Source organism: Melanostigma gelatinosum (genome assembly GCF_949748355.1).
Source record: "Melanostigma gelatinosum genome assembly, chromosome: 19".
Classification (NCBI taxonomy): domain Eukaryota; kingdom Metazoa; phylum Chordata; class Actinopteri; order Perciformes; family Zoarcidae; genus Melanostigma; species Melanostigma gelatinosum.
Window position 1 is genome coordinate 11082381 of NC_136652.1, and position 13174 is coordinate 11095554.

At 42.1% G+C, this 13174-nt stretch overlaps 1 protein-coding gene across 1 annotated transcript in view; it reads right to left on the reverse strand.

Annotated features, from left to right (window-relative positions):
• Nucleotides 1-13174, reverse strand: part of rngtt (RNA guanylyltransferase and 5'-phosphatase) — a 72924-nt gene that overhangs the window by 55105 nt on the left and 4645 nt on the right. Inside the window, exons 6-8 of the mRNA XM_079290803.1 lie at nucleotides 11793-12039; nucleotides 9952-10061; nucleotides 8264-8365 (exon numbers count right to left, since the gene is read on the reverse strand). Of these exons, the coding sequence (XP_079146929.1) occupies nucleotides 8264-8365; nucleotides 9952-10061; nucleotides 11793-12039 (459 nt within the window). The remainder of the gene's footprint in view (nucleotides 1-8263; nucleotides 8366-9951; nucleotides 10062-11792; nucleotides 12040-13174) is intronic.

Genomic DNA, 13174 nt, shown 5'->3' on the forward strand with positions numbered 1-13174 from the left:
GCTTGGTGCACAAACTCAGATATTAACACAAGCTGTAGGGACGCACACCTTCGAGGGAAAACAAAGTCTGATGACAGACTTGAGATGAATGACTTCCCCAGTGAGCTGACAAAGCTTTGCATTTCTCATACCTGCTGTGACTCTCAATCATAATCACAAAGGGATTAGATGTAATAAATATGCCATCGATACCAGCTGGTTCAAAGTGAGAAACCTGACAAGCTGCCAGGAAACAGTGTGCGAGTAGAATAACATACCAGCGGACAAAAGTCAGATCTGAAATCAGAATGGTACTAAGATCCTACTTAAAGGTAATTTTGTTTTCCAAATTCATAGTTTAGAGCTGCAATTTATGTTTCGTACTTAATAGAAATGTGTTGTTTAGTTTTTAAATGCCCATCAAAATACCTCAGAAAGCCATGCAGATGTTCAAATTGTTTTGTTTGACCGACAGTGAACCTCAGTTATTCAATTTACAATATTATATGAAATAAATGCTCAGACAGGAGAAGCTGGGACCAAAGAATGTTTGGTGTGTTTGCTAAGTGGAATCAATGACCTGGTTTTTATATGTTTGCTAAAAGAAAACATCTAAAAAATGAATCAATTATCAGAGTAGTTGCCATTTCTGCCATTCCTGTTCAACTTAATTCAAATGGCTGAATAACTGACGGTAACTGAGGGCTGTTGACCAAAATCCTGGTTGAGAATAAATAAAAAAATATTGGAAAAAGTGCGACTTTAATATCAGTTCACACATGAAAACATATTTCAAATGGCTTCCAAATCTGCACAGAATTACACCGCAGAGATGACACGAAAAACCTATGAATAACTAATCAGTGTGTTTTTTTGTACAAAAGACAATTGACAGCATAAAGCCAAACACAAGACGGTGCATTCTCTTGAGAGGGCAGCCCTTTATCACTGCGTCCATTATATTTGAGGCACCATGTGTCGCACGATTACTGTCGAACTTGACAGCAGTGAATGTTGTTCTCGTACAAGTGAAGCTGGGCGGGGATGAGAGCAGAAGAAAACCATCAGCTTTAGAAATAGCTCGCCTTTCATTAAACGCTCTGCTTTTTGTGCCCTTTGGGAATAAATGCGTAGGTAGATGCCACTCCCTGTGAGGAAAGTGTGCGATCATTTCAATAAGGGCTTTTGTTTTTCGGGGGGGGGTAGTGGAATGAGAGGCTTGACGTGTAACCTAATTATTTCCATCCCGCTCGAACGCTCCTCAAGCAGACTCGCCAAAGAAAGTGGTATCATAACCCTCAACACACTGTTCAGATAAAAGAGATTGGTGGAAAGCTCAGAGCGATGACTTTGACCCCGTCCCCGGTCCAAAAAAACACAAGCATTGAGATATAAATCTGACTCGTTCAAAAGTCTTGTGGAAAAGGACAGAATAGTGAGTGGGCCAGATATAGCTGGACTGATATTTCCGGGTTGGGAGTGGACACAAGGAAAGTATTAAAAAGACATAAAAGCAGGAAACAGGAAATGCCTGCATGGCTCAGTTTATGCAAATTGCCGCAGTCAAGAAGGCCCTATTGTGTGAAAAGGGGAAGATATCTTTTATCCCAGCAAAGGGGCCGGTGTCTCAGAAGATCAAACAGTGCGTCGCATCAGACAGAATCTGTCAACCAGTGAGGACACAACAGGTCTGAGCTCAAGTGGTTCCCCTGCTGTCGAATTGGCCAGTTAGCCGCGGCTAACGCCGTCAAGTATGTTCAGAAGACATCAGAGAGACCATTAGTGCGGCGTCAAACCCAGTGGTCCTTTTCTTCATCTCTCCCTGAAATACACCCTATTTTCTTTTCAGGACCCATCACACAATATGCAATCCAATGTGCTCCTTTATTCCCTTATGGCCTTGCTCTCTCTCCTTACCGCTCCGGTCTTCTGATGGGGGCTGTCAGCCTCAGATTTCACCCCCTCCCCCCCGGAGCGCTTTAGCCCTAATGAGGCACAGGCCTCTATTGTGTCGGCTTTGCCAGTCTAGTCCCCGCGGCATGACTGACAGCAGCTGAGCTCCAGGGGAGGCCTGAGATCAGATCCTGCAGCTTTGCACATCATTAGTGGTGCAGGACTTCTCTTTCATACCCAAAGAGGCCAGGTTGATTTCTCATTTAGATAATAAGAGTTAAGAGTGGAAACAATAAGATGACAGATACTATATTCTTATGTTCGATGTGGTGCTGTTCTGGTGTTTTTTTGAGTAAGTTACATGCAGAAGAAAGTGCAAAAAATTGTCTCAAAGTCTAATTAACCGATACAGGAATTTAGTTGTTCATTAAGAAAATTATTTCATATCACATTTGATAATTGTGTGAATAACTGATCATCACAAATGTCCCATTCCCACCATCAGGGGTGTCACCCAAATGCAGCTCTGTTGACAGCATGTTTGGGGTCCCGATGCTTCCGATAGAAAAGCTCAGCGAAACAGCTGTGGGCTTAATCGGAGATAAGAAGCTTAACTAGACGTACATTTACCAAAACAACCAATTAGTCGTCATCAATGAAGTGTTTCTGCGTATAACCGTTTGAAAACCGTTTTTGCAAATGCATTCATGGTTTACTTCCCTATCGCCAATGAGGAAAAGCGGCTTCCTTAACGGGGCGGTCGCAAATAACATTGTTGGTGCTTCGCAGCTTCAGTGTGAACTATTCGAGGGTATTCGAAGCTTTGAAGGGCCGATGACGATAATGACAGAAAAAAAAGTCAACCTTTCCTCAAACTTGCTGTCATCATTTATCTATATTGTACTTTACTTTGCTATAGTGTCTCACGAGAGATGAGGACAAGGATAATCATTTTTATTCAAATTAAAACGGCTACAAAATGAGCAATAATTACATTAATTAAATTACAGCAATAAAACATATTTGCTCATATGTAAGCCGAAGGATGAATAAATAAATAAATAAATAAATAAATAAATAAATACATACATACACTGCAGCCTATGCCAACATATGAAATAAAAGACCTGGCTTTGTTTAAACTGCCTGTCTTTTGAGCTCCACTTGATTTCAGTACCTAGGACAGAGCCGCACCTACACACGCACCTTTACACACAACTAACAGAGCTATCAGTTTGAGAATAACTCATCATAATTAATGCTCATGCATCATGAATCATGTGGGATTACTATTCCTTGGGATTTTTTTGGTTAATGCATGAATCATAAATACATAAAAGATCAAAGAAGATTTGGGTCCGCCTTGTTGGAAAGCAGAGCTACTCTACGTTTTTCCGACATCTTTATCCGCCAATATTCAGTAAAATATGCGATCAGGACATCGGCATTTACGCCTTTCTGTTCACCGATCTCTGATAATGTTACGTAGTAAACAACCAATCAGTGTTGACCGGAGGAGAGCTGGTTAAGTGGCTAATGGACAACGAGCTGTTCGGGTACATTATGATGCTTTCAGGCTCTGTTCGGTGAAAATGAGTATTGGACGAAGGTAAATTATAATGTTTTCATGATGCGTTTCAAGTAATCTCGTAAAATGTAGTGTTGGTGAGAAACTTGATTAAATCCAGTTGTTTGAAGGAGATGTTTTCACAGCAACAAAAACAGATATTAGAGATGAATTATGACCTGTTTACACTAAGCTCTAAGTCGCTTATCATACATCATTAAAACTACTGATAAGTTTTGTTTTAGTCAATGAAAATACAATCTTTTATTTCCTTGTCATTTGAAAACTCTAGAAATGAGTTTAGGGTAAAAGGATAATGTTGAATTTGATGGTTTACTGACTTCAGAGCGGTTGAAGTGATTTTTGGGACGGTAACAAAAAAAGCCTGGAGCTTTGTAGACCAGCTGCTGTAATCAAACAACAAAGGCATCTGTATCTGCCAAAATGGATCATCAACGATCTGAAGTTAGTATCAGCGGCAAAAACAACATGACAAGATCTCTAAAGGTTATATCTGCTCCCTATCTTCTTTTGTGCTGATCCGATCCGTGAATCTGATCCGCGATGCGATCTGAACCTTGAGTTTTATGATCCGCTGCACCACTCTGTGTGACAAACAAAAAAGCAAGGGATGTAGAAAGGAACAAACCGTCTCCTGAGCAGCAGCCGAGTATGTGCTTCACAAAGCTCAACAAACCCACATCATTACTTTTGCAACTTGTGTCCCAGTGGTTCCTTTATTATAAAGCATGACAGAACAGGTGAACAGAACAGAACATGAATATAAATGTGCACTAATGCAGTTTCCAAATTCCCTGTATACGAGACACTTTGTACTTCTGTAAAATAAGCAGCCCAAAGTTTGAGTCCCATTATTAACCTGAGAGAGAAGCAGAGTTTTGGTGCAGTCTGGTGGACAAGGCGTCCACTAAGAAGCGTTATTGACATAATAAACTAACCAACAGAACTACAGAAGTAATAATGCTCTGAAAACAACCAGCCAATGAACAGAAATGAGCTGAAACTCTCTCTCTCAATTAAAAGAAAACATTGGATTATTGACGCCTCGTTTTTAAAGGAGTGACTGATGTGGTGTTGATAGGAGGAGGTTGAAAAGAAAGTCCAATTTTACGCTAATAAAGTCCAAGTTGAGCAGCGGTGTTTGTTTTAATTCCCAAAGACATAATTGGTCCGTCTCCCTTCCCCTCGTCCTCAAACCAATCTAGCCCTGACAGAAGGCTTCGACCAGAAGTTGATTAAAAATCCAACTCTGCCTATTTTTCTCGTCTTGGCAAACTCCACTGATGTTGCTGTCCTTTCCAAAGCCCATTAGAAGCCACCTCCTTGGCAGACACTGACAGCTCCCACCCCCCGTATGACTGGTCTGTGCACTAGGGCTCAGAAATGGTCCAATTTATTGTTGTCGGCCAATATTCAGTAGAACTATGTGATCGGGAGTCTCTAGGAGAGCTGCATAATCTCTGGCTTAGGCAAGAGGGGTTGGTTCAGTACTCTTGTCTCCATATTGTGCATTACCCCGGGGCCATAAGAAGAGGATGCAGATGTGCACGTAATCATCCACACGGGACTCCTTTTTTTTTATCATCACCCAAGTAACAATAGGTGAGACGAGGGGGGGTTTAAAATGCTTAACCCATAAGTGAGGACCTCTGGTAATATGCAAAGAGAGAAGTCTTTCCGGACCACCTTGAAGAGGCAAATTTCCGATTAAAAATCCATTTCAGTTCTTAAGAAATGCACTGGTGAGAAAGTGGGGACAATTCTCTGCAAATCTATACAACGCATGCCGAGAATGACAAATTACGCCCGCAGTACTGCGCCGAATAACTCTCACCTCAAAACTCATTAATATTATCTGATGCCCTTTGGAGTCCCCCACGTGCTACAGCACATTTTTCAGAATTCATACTTTTTTTAAAGCTTGCTACCTTATCAGTGCCTCACCGGAACCACGATGGTGTTTGATTCATTTAAATACGCCTCTTTCTTACAAATTTGAAATTTCATCATTCCATCATTAGAGAGAGTTTAGGATTAATAGAGCGACAAGGAACTGGTGATTAAGAATGGAATCAATCAGAGCCCACATCCTTGTGACTCGGCCTTCACGCTGCTGTTTGTTGTCCATTAGTCTGAGTTATTGAGCAGCTTTAATGAAGACCAACAACTGGAAGACCTGTGTAAGTGTAATCAAAAAAATTTGAATAACCACATGGATTTTTGACAGTTTTTTTACCAAACTGATCATTACTGCTTTTGTGCTAATAAAATTTCAAATGTGTAAGAAACCTGTAAGAAAGAGGCGTATTTAAATGAATCAAACACCATCGTGGTTCCGGTGAGGCACTGATAAGGTAGCAAGCTTTAAAAAAAGCTGCGATACAGAATGAAGTAATATCAGACCAGCAGCACCAGAACAGACTCACCGCTCAAAGTGGATGGCAGCAAGCTCGAGTTGTGTGAATATCCATCTGACAACACTGCAGCAATCCTTTCTGCAGAGTCCTATAGCCTTTGTCAGACATACTGTACAGTCTGTGTAACTAAATAAATTTCAAGAACTTGCGAATCCTCTATACATGAGCTAGAAAACATATTTATTCATGAGAAGATAGGATGCAGCTCCAAAAAAAAACAACACATTACTGCATTGTGAGAAAATCATGGATGGGACGCCACTTTCTATGTTGTTCTACGTTACTTTGGTTAAGTTTTACTCACAGTTTATCTCCAAGTTCCCTCACTTACATGGTGTACTGCATGTGTTAGGGCAGCACTAACATTATGTACGGTAATGACTGTAGCCTTTCAACGATACAAGAGAGGGGGTCCAAGCAGGAGGAGGTATGAAAAAACTGAGTTTACAAAGACCCTCTCATCTCTAACGCAACACACGCTCACACGACCTGGCTGAACAAAACGTTTAAGTATCATGATCTTGGGTTTGCCACAGAGCAAAAAAATCCAATCAAAAGAATCCAATGGAAAAAATCTCATTGGCTTTTTGACGAGGGTATCAGTGTGATGATAACTTCAGCAGCTGGACTACAAAACTCTATTATACGAGCTGGTGAGCAAGTAAAGCAAGGCAGGAATAATAACAGCAAAAAGATGAGGCCTTTGGGAATATCAACATTTTCCTCAGACGTATACAGTTACAAAGAAAAACTCTAAAATCCCAATACTTTAACTTACCATCAACCAATAAATGAACTTCCACTGCCTCCAATATAACTGAAAACGTCAACAAATACGTCACGACTCGTGAACTCTGAGCTTTCAGAGAATGTCCACTACGACCCCATGTGAAGGCAGCATTAGTCTCCCTTCTGACTTCCCTCTGTGGCACCCAGCAGTGCCAAAGCCTGTGCGTTTCTATCAAAGACGCAATTCTTTAAAAGCAGATATCAAAACCAGTTGTAACTGCACTTGTTGGGGACTATTTTCAGTCGTGGATTAATACGTAGTTGGAGCTACAAAGACTATTTTGAGCATTGACTTAAAATAAACTACGGTGCCCACGTTAATGCTAATGAGGGAACATGTAATCCAGTGCCACAGTGTGACTCACTGATGTGTTTTTAATAGGTGTTGGAAACAATTCAGGTCTTCGGCACACAGAAATACGATGTATCAGGTTCTGGCTACAGTGGCAGTGATTTAAATTGACAGAAATGTTCTAATGAAATTTAGAGGGATTACCAATATGTACAACACAGAACACTCAAAAATTGGTAGCAGGGCACATCCATTGTTAATTTAGGGCTTTAAATAAATGTGACTTTATTCAATATGTTGTAGGGTAAGTCCACAGTAATAACTTCAACTTTATATTTTACTGCTTGAATGTTCCAACTCCAAGAGAACATAGATCATCTTCTCATCAAAGTACATACCCTGCAGTTGAGGAATGAATCACACCTACAGCATTATTCACACCGTGTCTCTCTCCGTTTCCTACGACGAAAGCAATACGGCGTCGCTGCTCAGCGAGACTCTGCAAATAGCTGGAGGGAAATTGAGGGTGAAGCACAAGCGCTCCGTGCAGGAGAGGGAGGGCTCAGCATCACTCTCTGTACACACTGAAGAGCAAAACTTTCGAAAAACACTCAAAGCATTTGCAGATGATGGTAGTCGTATACACACACATCTACAGCAGCTTGGTCAGGGGCCAATTCGGCACTCTGCTGGTCTCACTCTTACAGGAAATTAAAGCACCGATATGTAATAACATTCTGAAATTGACTGAAGTCATTAAATATTCACCAGCGCAGCACAGCGAGAGACCCGGTGCTTCACAGCAGACTAGTGGAATACTAAAATGAATCATATTTGCCTGCTCAACACTCGATTTTGGCAAAAGAGACATAAACAGGAGAAAACGACAAATTAAAACCTGAAAGATGAAATGAAAGACACGACGCGTTATTGCGCCTCTTGTTCAGTCTGTGGCTCCATCAGTGAAGCCATTTTACAAATCCACAGTTCACATCTCTACCGCTTAATGAGCGGTCGGATTGATTAGCTATATGAAGCTACTGCGATTCAAATCTAATGAGAAACAAGACGTCACGTCAGCATTCCTCTCAGTCTTCACCAACGATACAGAAAGGTAAGTTAACGCCTCTGACGTACAGAGCTGCTGGACCAACCCCCCATGCTGACCCTCAAAAAGCAGCCTAATGAACGGGAAGAGAAAGAAGCCAATCAGTCCAGTCAGAGACACAAAGAGCGATGCCCGTATTGACATGTGTGGACGAGGAGACCTTTGTCGTGAAGAAAAACCACCAACAATAGACCTACCGTGTGCCGTCGGCTTTCCAGCTGACTTTGTATGGATTGTGTTCCAGGAAACGAAGGTTTTCTCTGTCCATGGACACGGGCTGAGCACCAGGAAAACCAGACCTGCAACAACAATGAACACGTACACACGTCTTACAACTGTGTTTCTAACGGGATTCAATTGTAGTCTTGACTTCACAATTATTACAAAGAGTCTCCTCAGTGAGTGAGAAGTGACCAGCCGAGGCAGCAGCTACACACTCGACACATGTATGACGATAAGTTATCCAAACACACCTTTATAAAATAGTTTAACTTGGTTATTTCCTCTTTAACTCATTAAATATTTTAACATTTAATGAGTTAAGCCGGTAATATAAATCAAATGAGTTAATGTGATAGTCGACATAATTGTAGGAAGAAATCTCTTACATCAGCTTTGTTCTTTCATGTTTCAACACCCCAGGTACAGCAGTTGTTGCCAAGGCAACAACAACTGGATATCCCTTTTATGAAGCAGCTAGAACCGGGGATAATTTTGGTTAAATGGAGACCAGGCGGCATGTGAAGTGACAGGTACGAGATGCTGAATCTCTATCAGCTAATAATCAAACAGCAGGTGGTGAAGAAGCAGGTGCTGCGATATGTTTCCATTTCATCTTTTCAAGTGGTGGCAGAGACTCTGCAGTTCCTGCTCCGCTCGGGTTCAACGAGACGTTATCTGGCGCACAGTCGTCAATTTAGATCAGCATGAAGTTGCACGTGTGCCGGCGTGAAAACCCCGAGACCAACCAAAACAAAGCCGCACGGTGCCCGCCTGGTGTCTGAGTGCACTCCAAGTTCTGCAGTCTGAGTGGCGCTTACACTTCGCTGAAGTTGTGATTTTGTGCCAATATTTTGACAGCAGTAAACAAATGTGGATCTCATTATATTAACAGATAATTGCCCTCACAGGTAGAACCAGAAAGTCAGTGACTTTGGAAATGGCAGCGTGGAATTCTGCTGTGACAAGATGACTCCCTGCACTTTCTTTTAAAAAAAAAAGCTCCAGCGGCATTTTCCTCCAGAAAAGACTACATCTATTCCTAACTCTGCCGCCTGTCTGAGAGTGTCAAGATCTAACTAAGATCCCACACGAAGGATTTACAGATATGAATCTGATTGGGGAAGTCTTGGGGTATGCGGAGGTTTGCTCATTGAACCCCGTCTGTTCGAGCTTTATTTATCTGTCGAAATTTAGTAAGAACTAAATGATTTGCCTTGATGCATGCGACTATCGCTTATCTGTTGTTTAAGGATAAAGGACAACACTGTTTGTTGTGCGTAGGTGTACAGGAGGTGAGTCACTCTCCATGGTACTGAAACAGAGCGTATTTCGACAGACAGACAAGGTCTCGTAACCTGCTTGCTTCATCAAAATAAGCTATATAATCATGATTTATCGGGGGAAATCAAGCAATAAAATCAGACATTCATCACCTCCATACCCGCCCGAATGACCCTTTGTTTTTATAACCACATTCTCCGCCACTGCGTTGCTTCGACTGGGAGATTAGCAGTCGAATCAGCCTCCTCAGACTGAACAGTTTACTATTAAGGGTCACCCCTGGGTGATTAACGACGAATGAGTCGCCTACAACACAGAGCAGTACGCCCACGTGTACAGCATGTGTACACAGAGCCAGGGAAGAGCACGAGGAGGTTGTTACCTGTCCCACTCGGCCATCCCCTGACACATTCTTTGGACCTCTCCTAGTTTGGGTTGTGTGGTGACCTGTGTGACGCCTTTCACTGTGATGCCTTCCAGGAATACTGCACCCTGGGAGATAAAAAAAAAGAAAAACAGAAGGTTGAACTTGGATTGAATAGAAAGACACTCATACCCTCCTACACATAAAAGAAAAACATTCAAAAGCCCTGTGATGCTTCACAAACAGCTGCTTCTTTGCTTTATGAATCTCTGTGTGCAGAGACAACAGGTGGAAATATTATACACGCAGCTTTTCTTTTGACCTCTACGCTTTTATCCTCGATTTATTTATTTATTTTATGAATCCGCCTCATAAACCCTGTACCTCTGCTTCATCTCCCTGGAAACTAGACTGCCGCCTCTCGCCTCTCTCCTCTCTCCACCTTCACCCCTACACTCCCGTTTATGCAGACATCATCTCCTTTCTGCTTTGAGCGAGACACTGACGACATCTGTAGCACTCCTTTCTCCACCGAGAGTGATTCTTGCTCGTTAACCTCCCTTCCTAATCCCACCCATGTCTCTTTTGACATGACCCCCCCCCCCTAAATCTGACTAGGTGAGACTTGCTAACTGGTATAATATGATAATAGAGGCCAATTATAACAGAAACAGATGGTATGATAATATATCTCACCTCAAGTGTTAACGGTGCACGTGTTTTTAGTATGACGGCTGCAGTGAGAAGAGAAAGGCCCATCATGGTCATATACATCTTATTCTCCACCTTTCTATTTAGGAGGTTTAAGTCTCGAGTCATAACGTGTGAAAATGCACCAAATTAATTAAATTTGGAAAACCTTGGTAAAGATGAGGCTGGGCGGCATGGCTGATATTGTGATATTAATATATATCCAGGGTAGGAAATTTACATATTTTTTGGGGGGCAATATTTGTGTGGAATTTTTGAGAATCTTTTTTTTATAGCGCCTTAAAAATTTTAAACAATGTGCCATTTGAAGGTACAAATTCAGTTCAGAGTTTTTACTGAGTAAAATATCTTAACTGACTGTCAGGCAGGTATTATTCATTTCCAGCAACCCTCAAATCAAAGAACAAAGACACTTTTAGGTGTATTTTACCTTTAACTCACGAGATGCAGGTAGCATGTTTTATACTTAATGTGAATATAATTCATTTACCGGTAATCTCATTTCCATTATGCAATATGTATACTTTGTTGGCATCTTATTCTGAAAACCGGATGTTCGTCTGAAGAAACCGGATGTTGTCTCACGTTAATCTTTCCGTTAACTTTCAAAGTCCTTCGCTCGCTCCCGATCTGCGCCGTTTGAATGCGTTTACCGTGAATTTCAGGATATAGGTGCACTAACATTTAAGTGTCTGCTGAGTTGACCGCAGTCTCGCAGTCACAGGTCTGATTAAGAAGCGCTCCATTTATTTATTCGTTTCGAAAGTTCGGGGGCATTTTTTGCCCCTCTCATAGTGATATCAGGGGCAAAATGATATTTCTTAGGGGCAGTTTTGCCCTCGTGTATTTCCGACGCTGTATATATCTATATATGATTTTAGATACTGATACCTGTGTTCTACTGTGAAGCTTTACTTGAAACCAACCTGTGGAACAGCGTGTTTATACAGGAGGCGTGAAGCACTGTAACGATTAGTCAATTAAACAATGTTGCCTTTGAATTGGCTCTACACTTAATATGAAAGAGCTTCACCACTGAGACGTCTCCCTACAGACCCTCCATCCCCCCTGCATGAGGCCCACGTAGTGCGGAGCGGGACCGGCGGTACTTAGCGGTCCATTTCCTGGAGCTCCCCCGGGTGTCTTACCAGCTTTAGCTTCTCCTTCTTTCGTTTGCCAGGCACCGACCCGGAGGAACTGGGGCCCGACTCCTGGCCAACGGAGTTACCGTCGTCGTCCACTTCCCCGGAATCGTCAAAGCACCACTCTGGGAGCTGGGGGGCAGGGGGCGCGTCCTCCTCGTCTCCATAGCGTCGGAAGAGCTCTTTGAGGTACTCTCCCTTGTAGATCCCCGGGGCCCGGGCCTGGGAGAAGGCGGCCACAGCTGCCTCGACGCTGATAAGAGGCAGCAGACACAGACGGGATTGCTTTCAAAAAGCTGCATTTCTTTTATTGTACGTGCAGTTTTTTTATGTAGTTTTTTAAATGTTCTGTCTTTACTGAATTTATCATTTGACCGGATTTCATTATGAGGAGCAAGAGCAAATATTAATCAACAACTATTGGGATAATCTTTCAAAACATTTGACAATTTCAGGGTCTCAAATGTGATCATTTGCGACTGTTGCAGTGCAACCAACTTACATTGGCGTTAATTTAATAGTGGCTGAAGCTGAGCTTTTCTTTATACACTAACCAGACAGTTATTTTCGTGATCTTGTTTGGTCTTTACAATAGTTAAAATAGTGAGAAATCCCCATCACAGTTTTCCCGAAGCCTGGGGTAAAGCCATTAAATGTTTTGGGGTTTATTTTGAGAAAAGCAGCAAATCCTCACATCATCATTGAGCATTTTCGCTTGAAAAATGACTTTAAAAGTTAATTGATTGATCAATGTGGTTGCCGTTTATCTAAAGCGACTAATTCTTTCAGCTTTAAATGGATTTTTTTGTGTTTTAGAAGGTGGGTAAGACAAAAAAGAACCTTTAAGACTTCCCCTTGGGCTCTAGGAAATACTGACGGACATTTTTCACCATTTTGAATGATGAAAATAATCTTTAGTAGCAGCCCGAAGCACAACTGCATGACTAGCCATATCTTAAAAACACATTGTAACAGTGACGATCATTTGATTGTAAAAGGATGTTGCAACACATGACACTGGACGAGGGCTGTAGATGCTCTGAGAATATTCATTACACAGGATGTAGTGGGCGGTGGGAGGGTTTTATTCAGCCCACATGTCGACAGCTTCAGCCTCCTCAGACTGCTGCTCCACCTCTGACTAAAGACATATCATCCCCCCCCCCCGATCAGCTGCTGTAAATTATTCAACATCCCGGTCACTGCTAACCAGCCCGCGTTGATTTGAACTGACAGAGAAATTTCTTGTGCCGTCACACTTACAGAAACTACCGGGAGAAGACTCTATATTAGTCTATAGTAATGGTGCAAGCTAGTGTGGGGGGAGGGGGGGGGGGGCTACGTGTTGTGTGGTTTGTGTTGTCGTTCAAGACAACTGGGAAACGAGT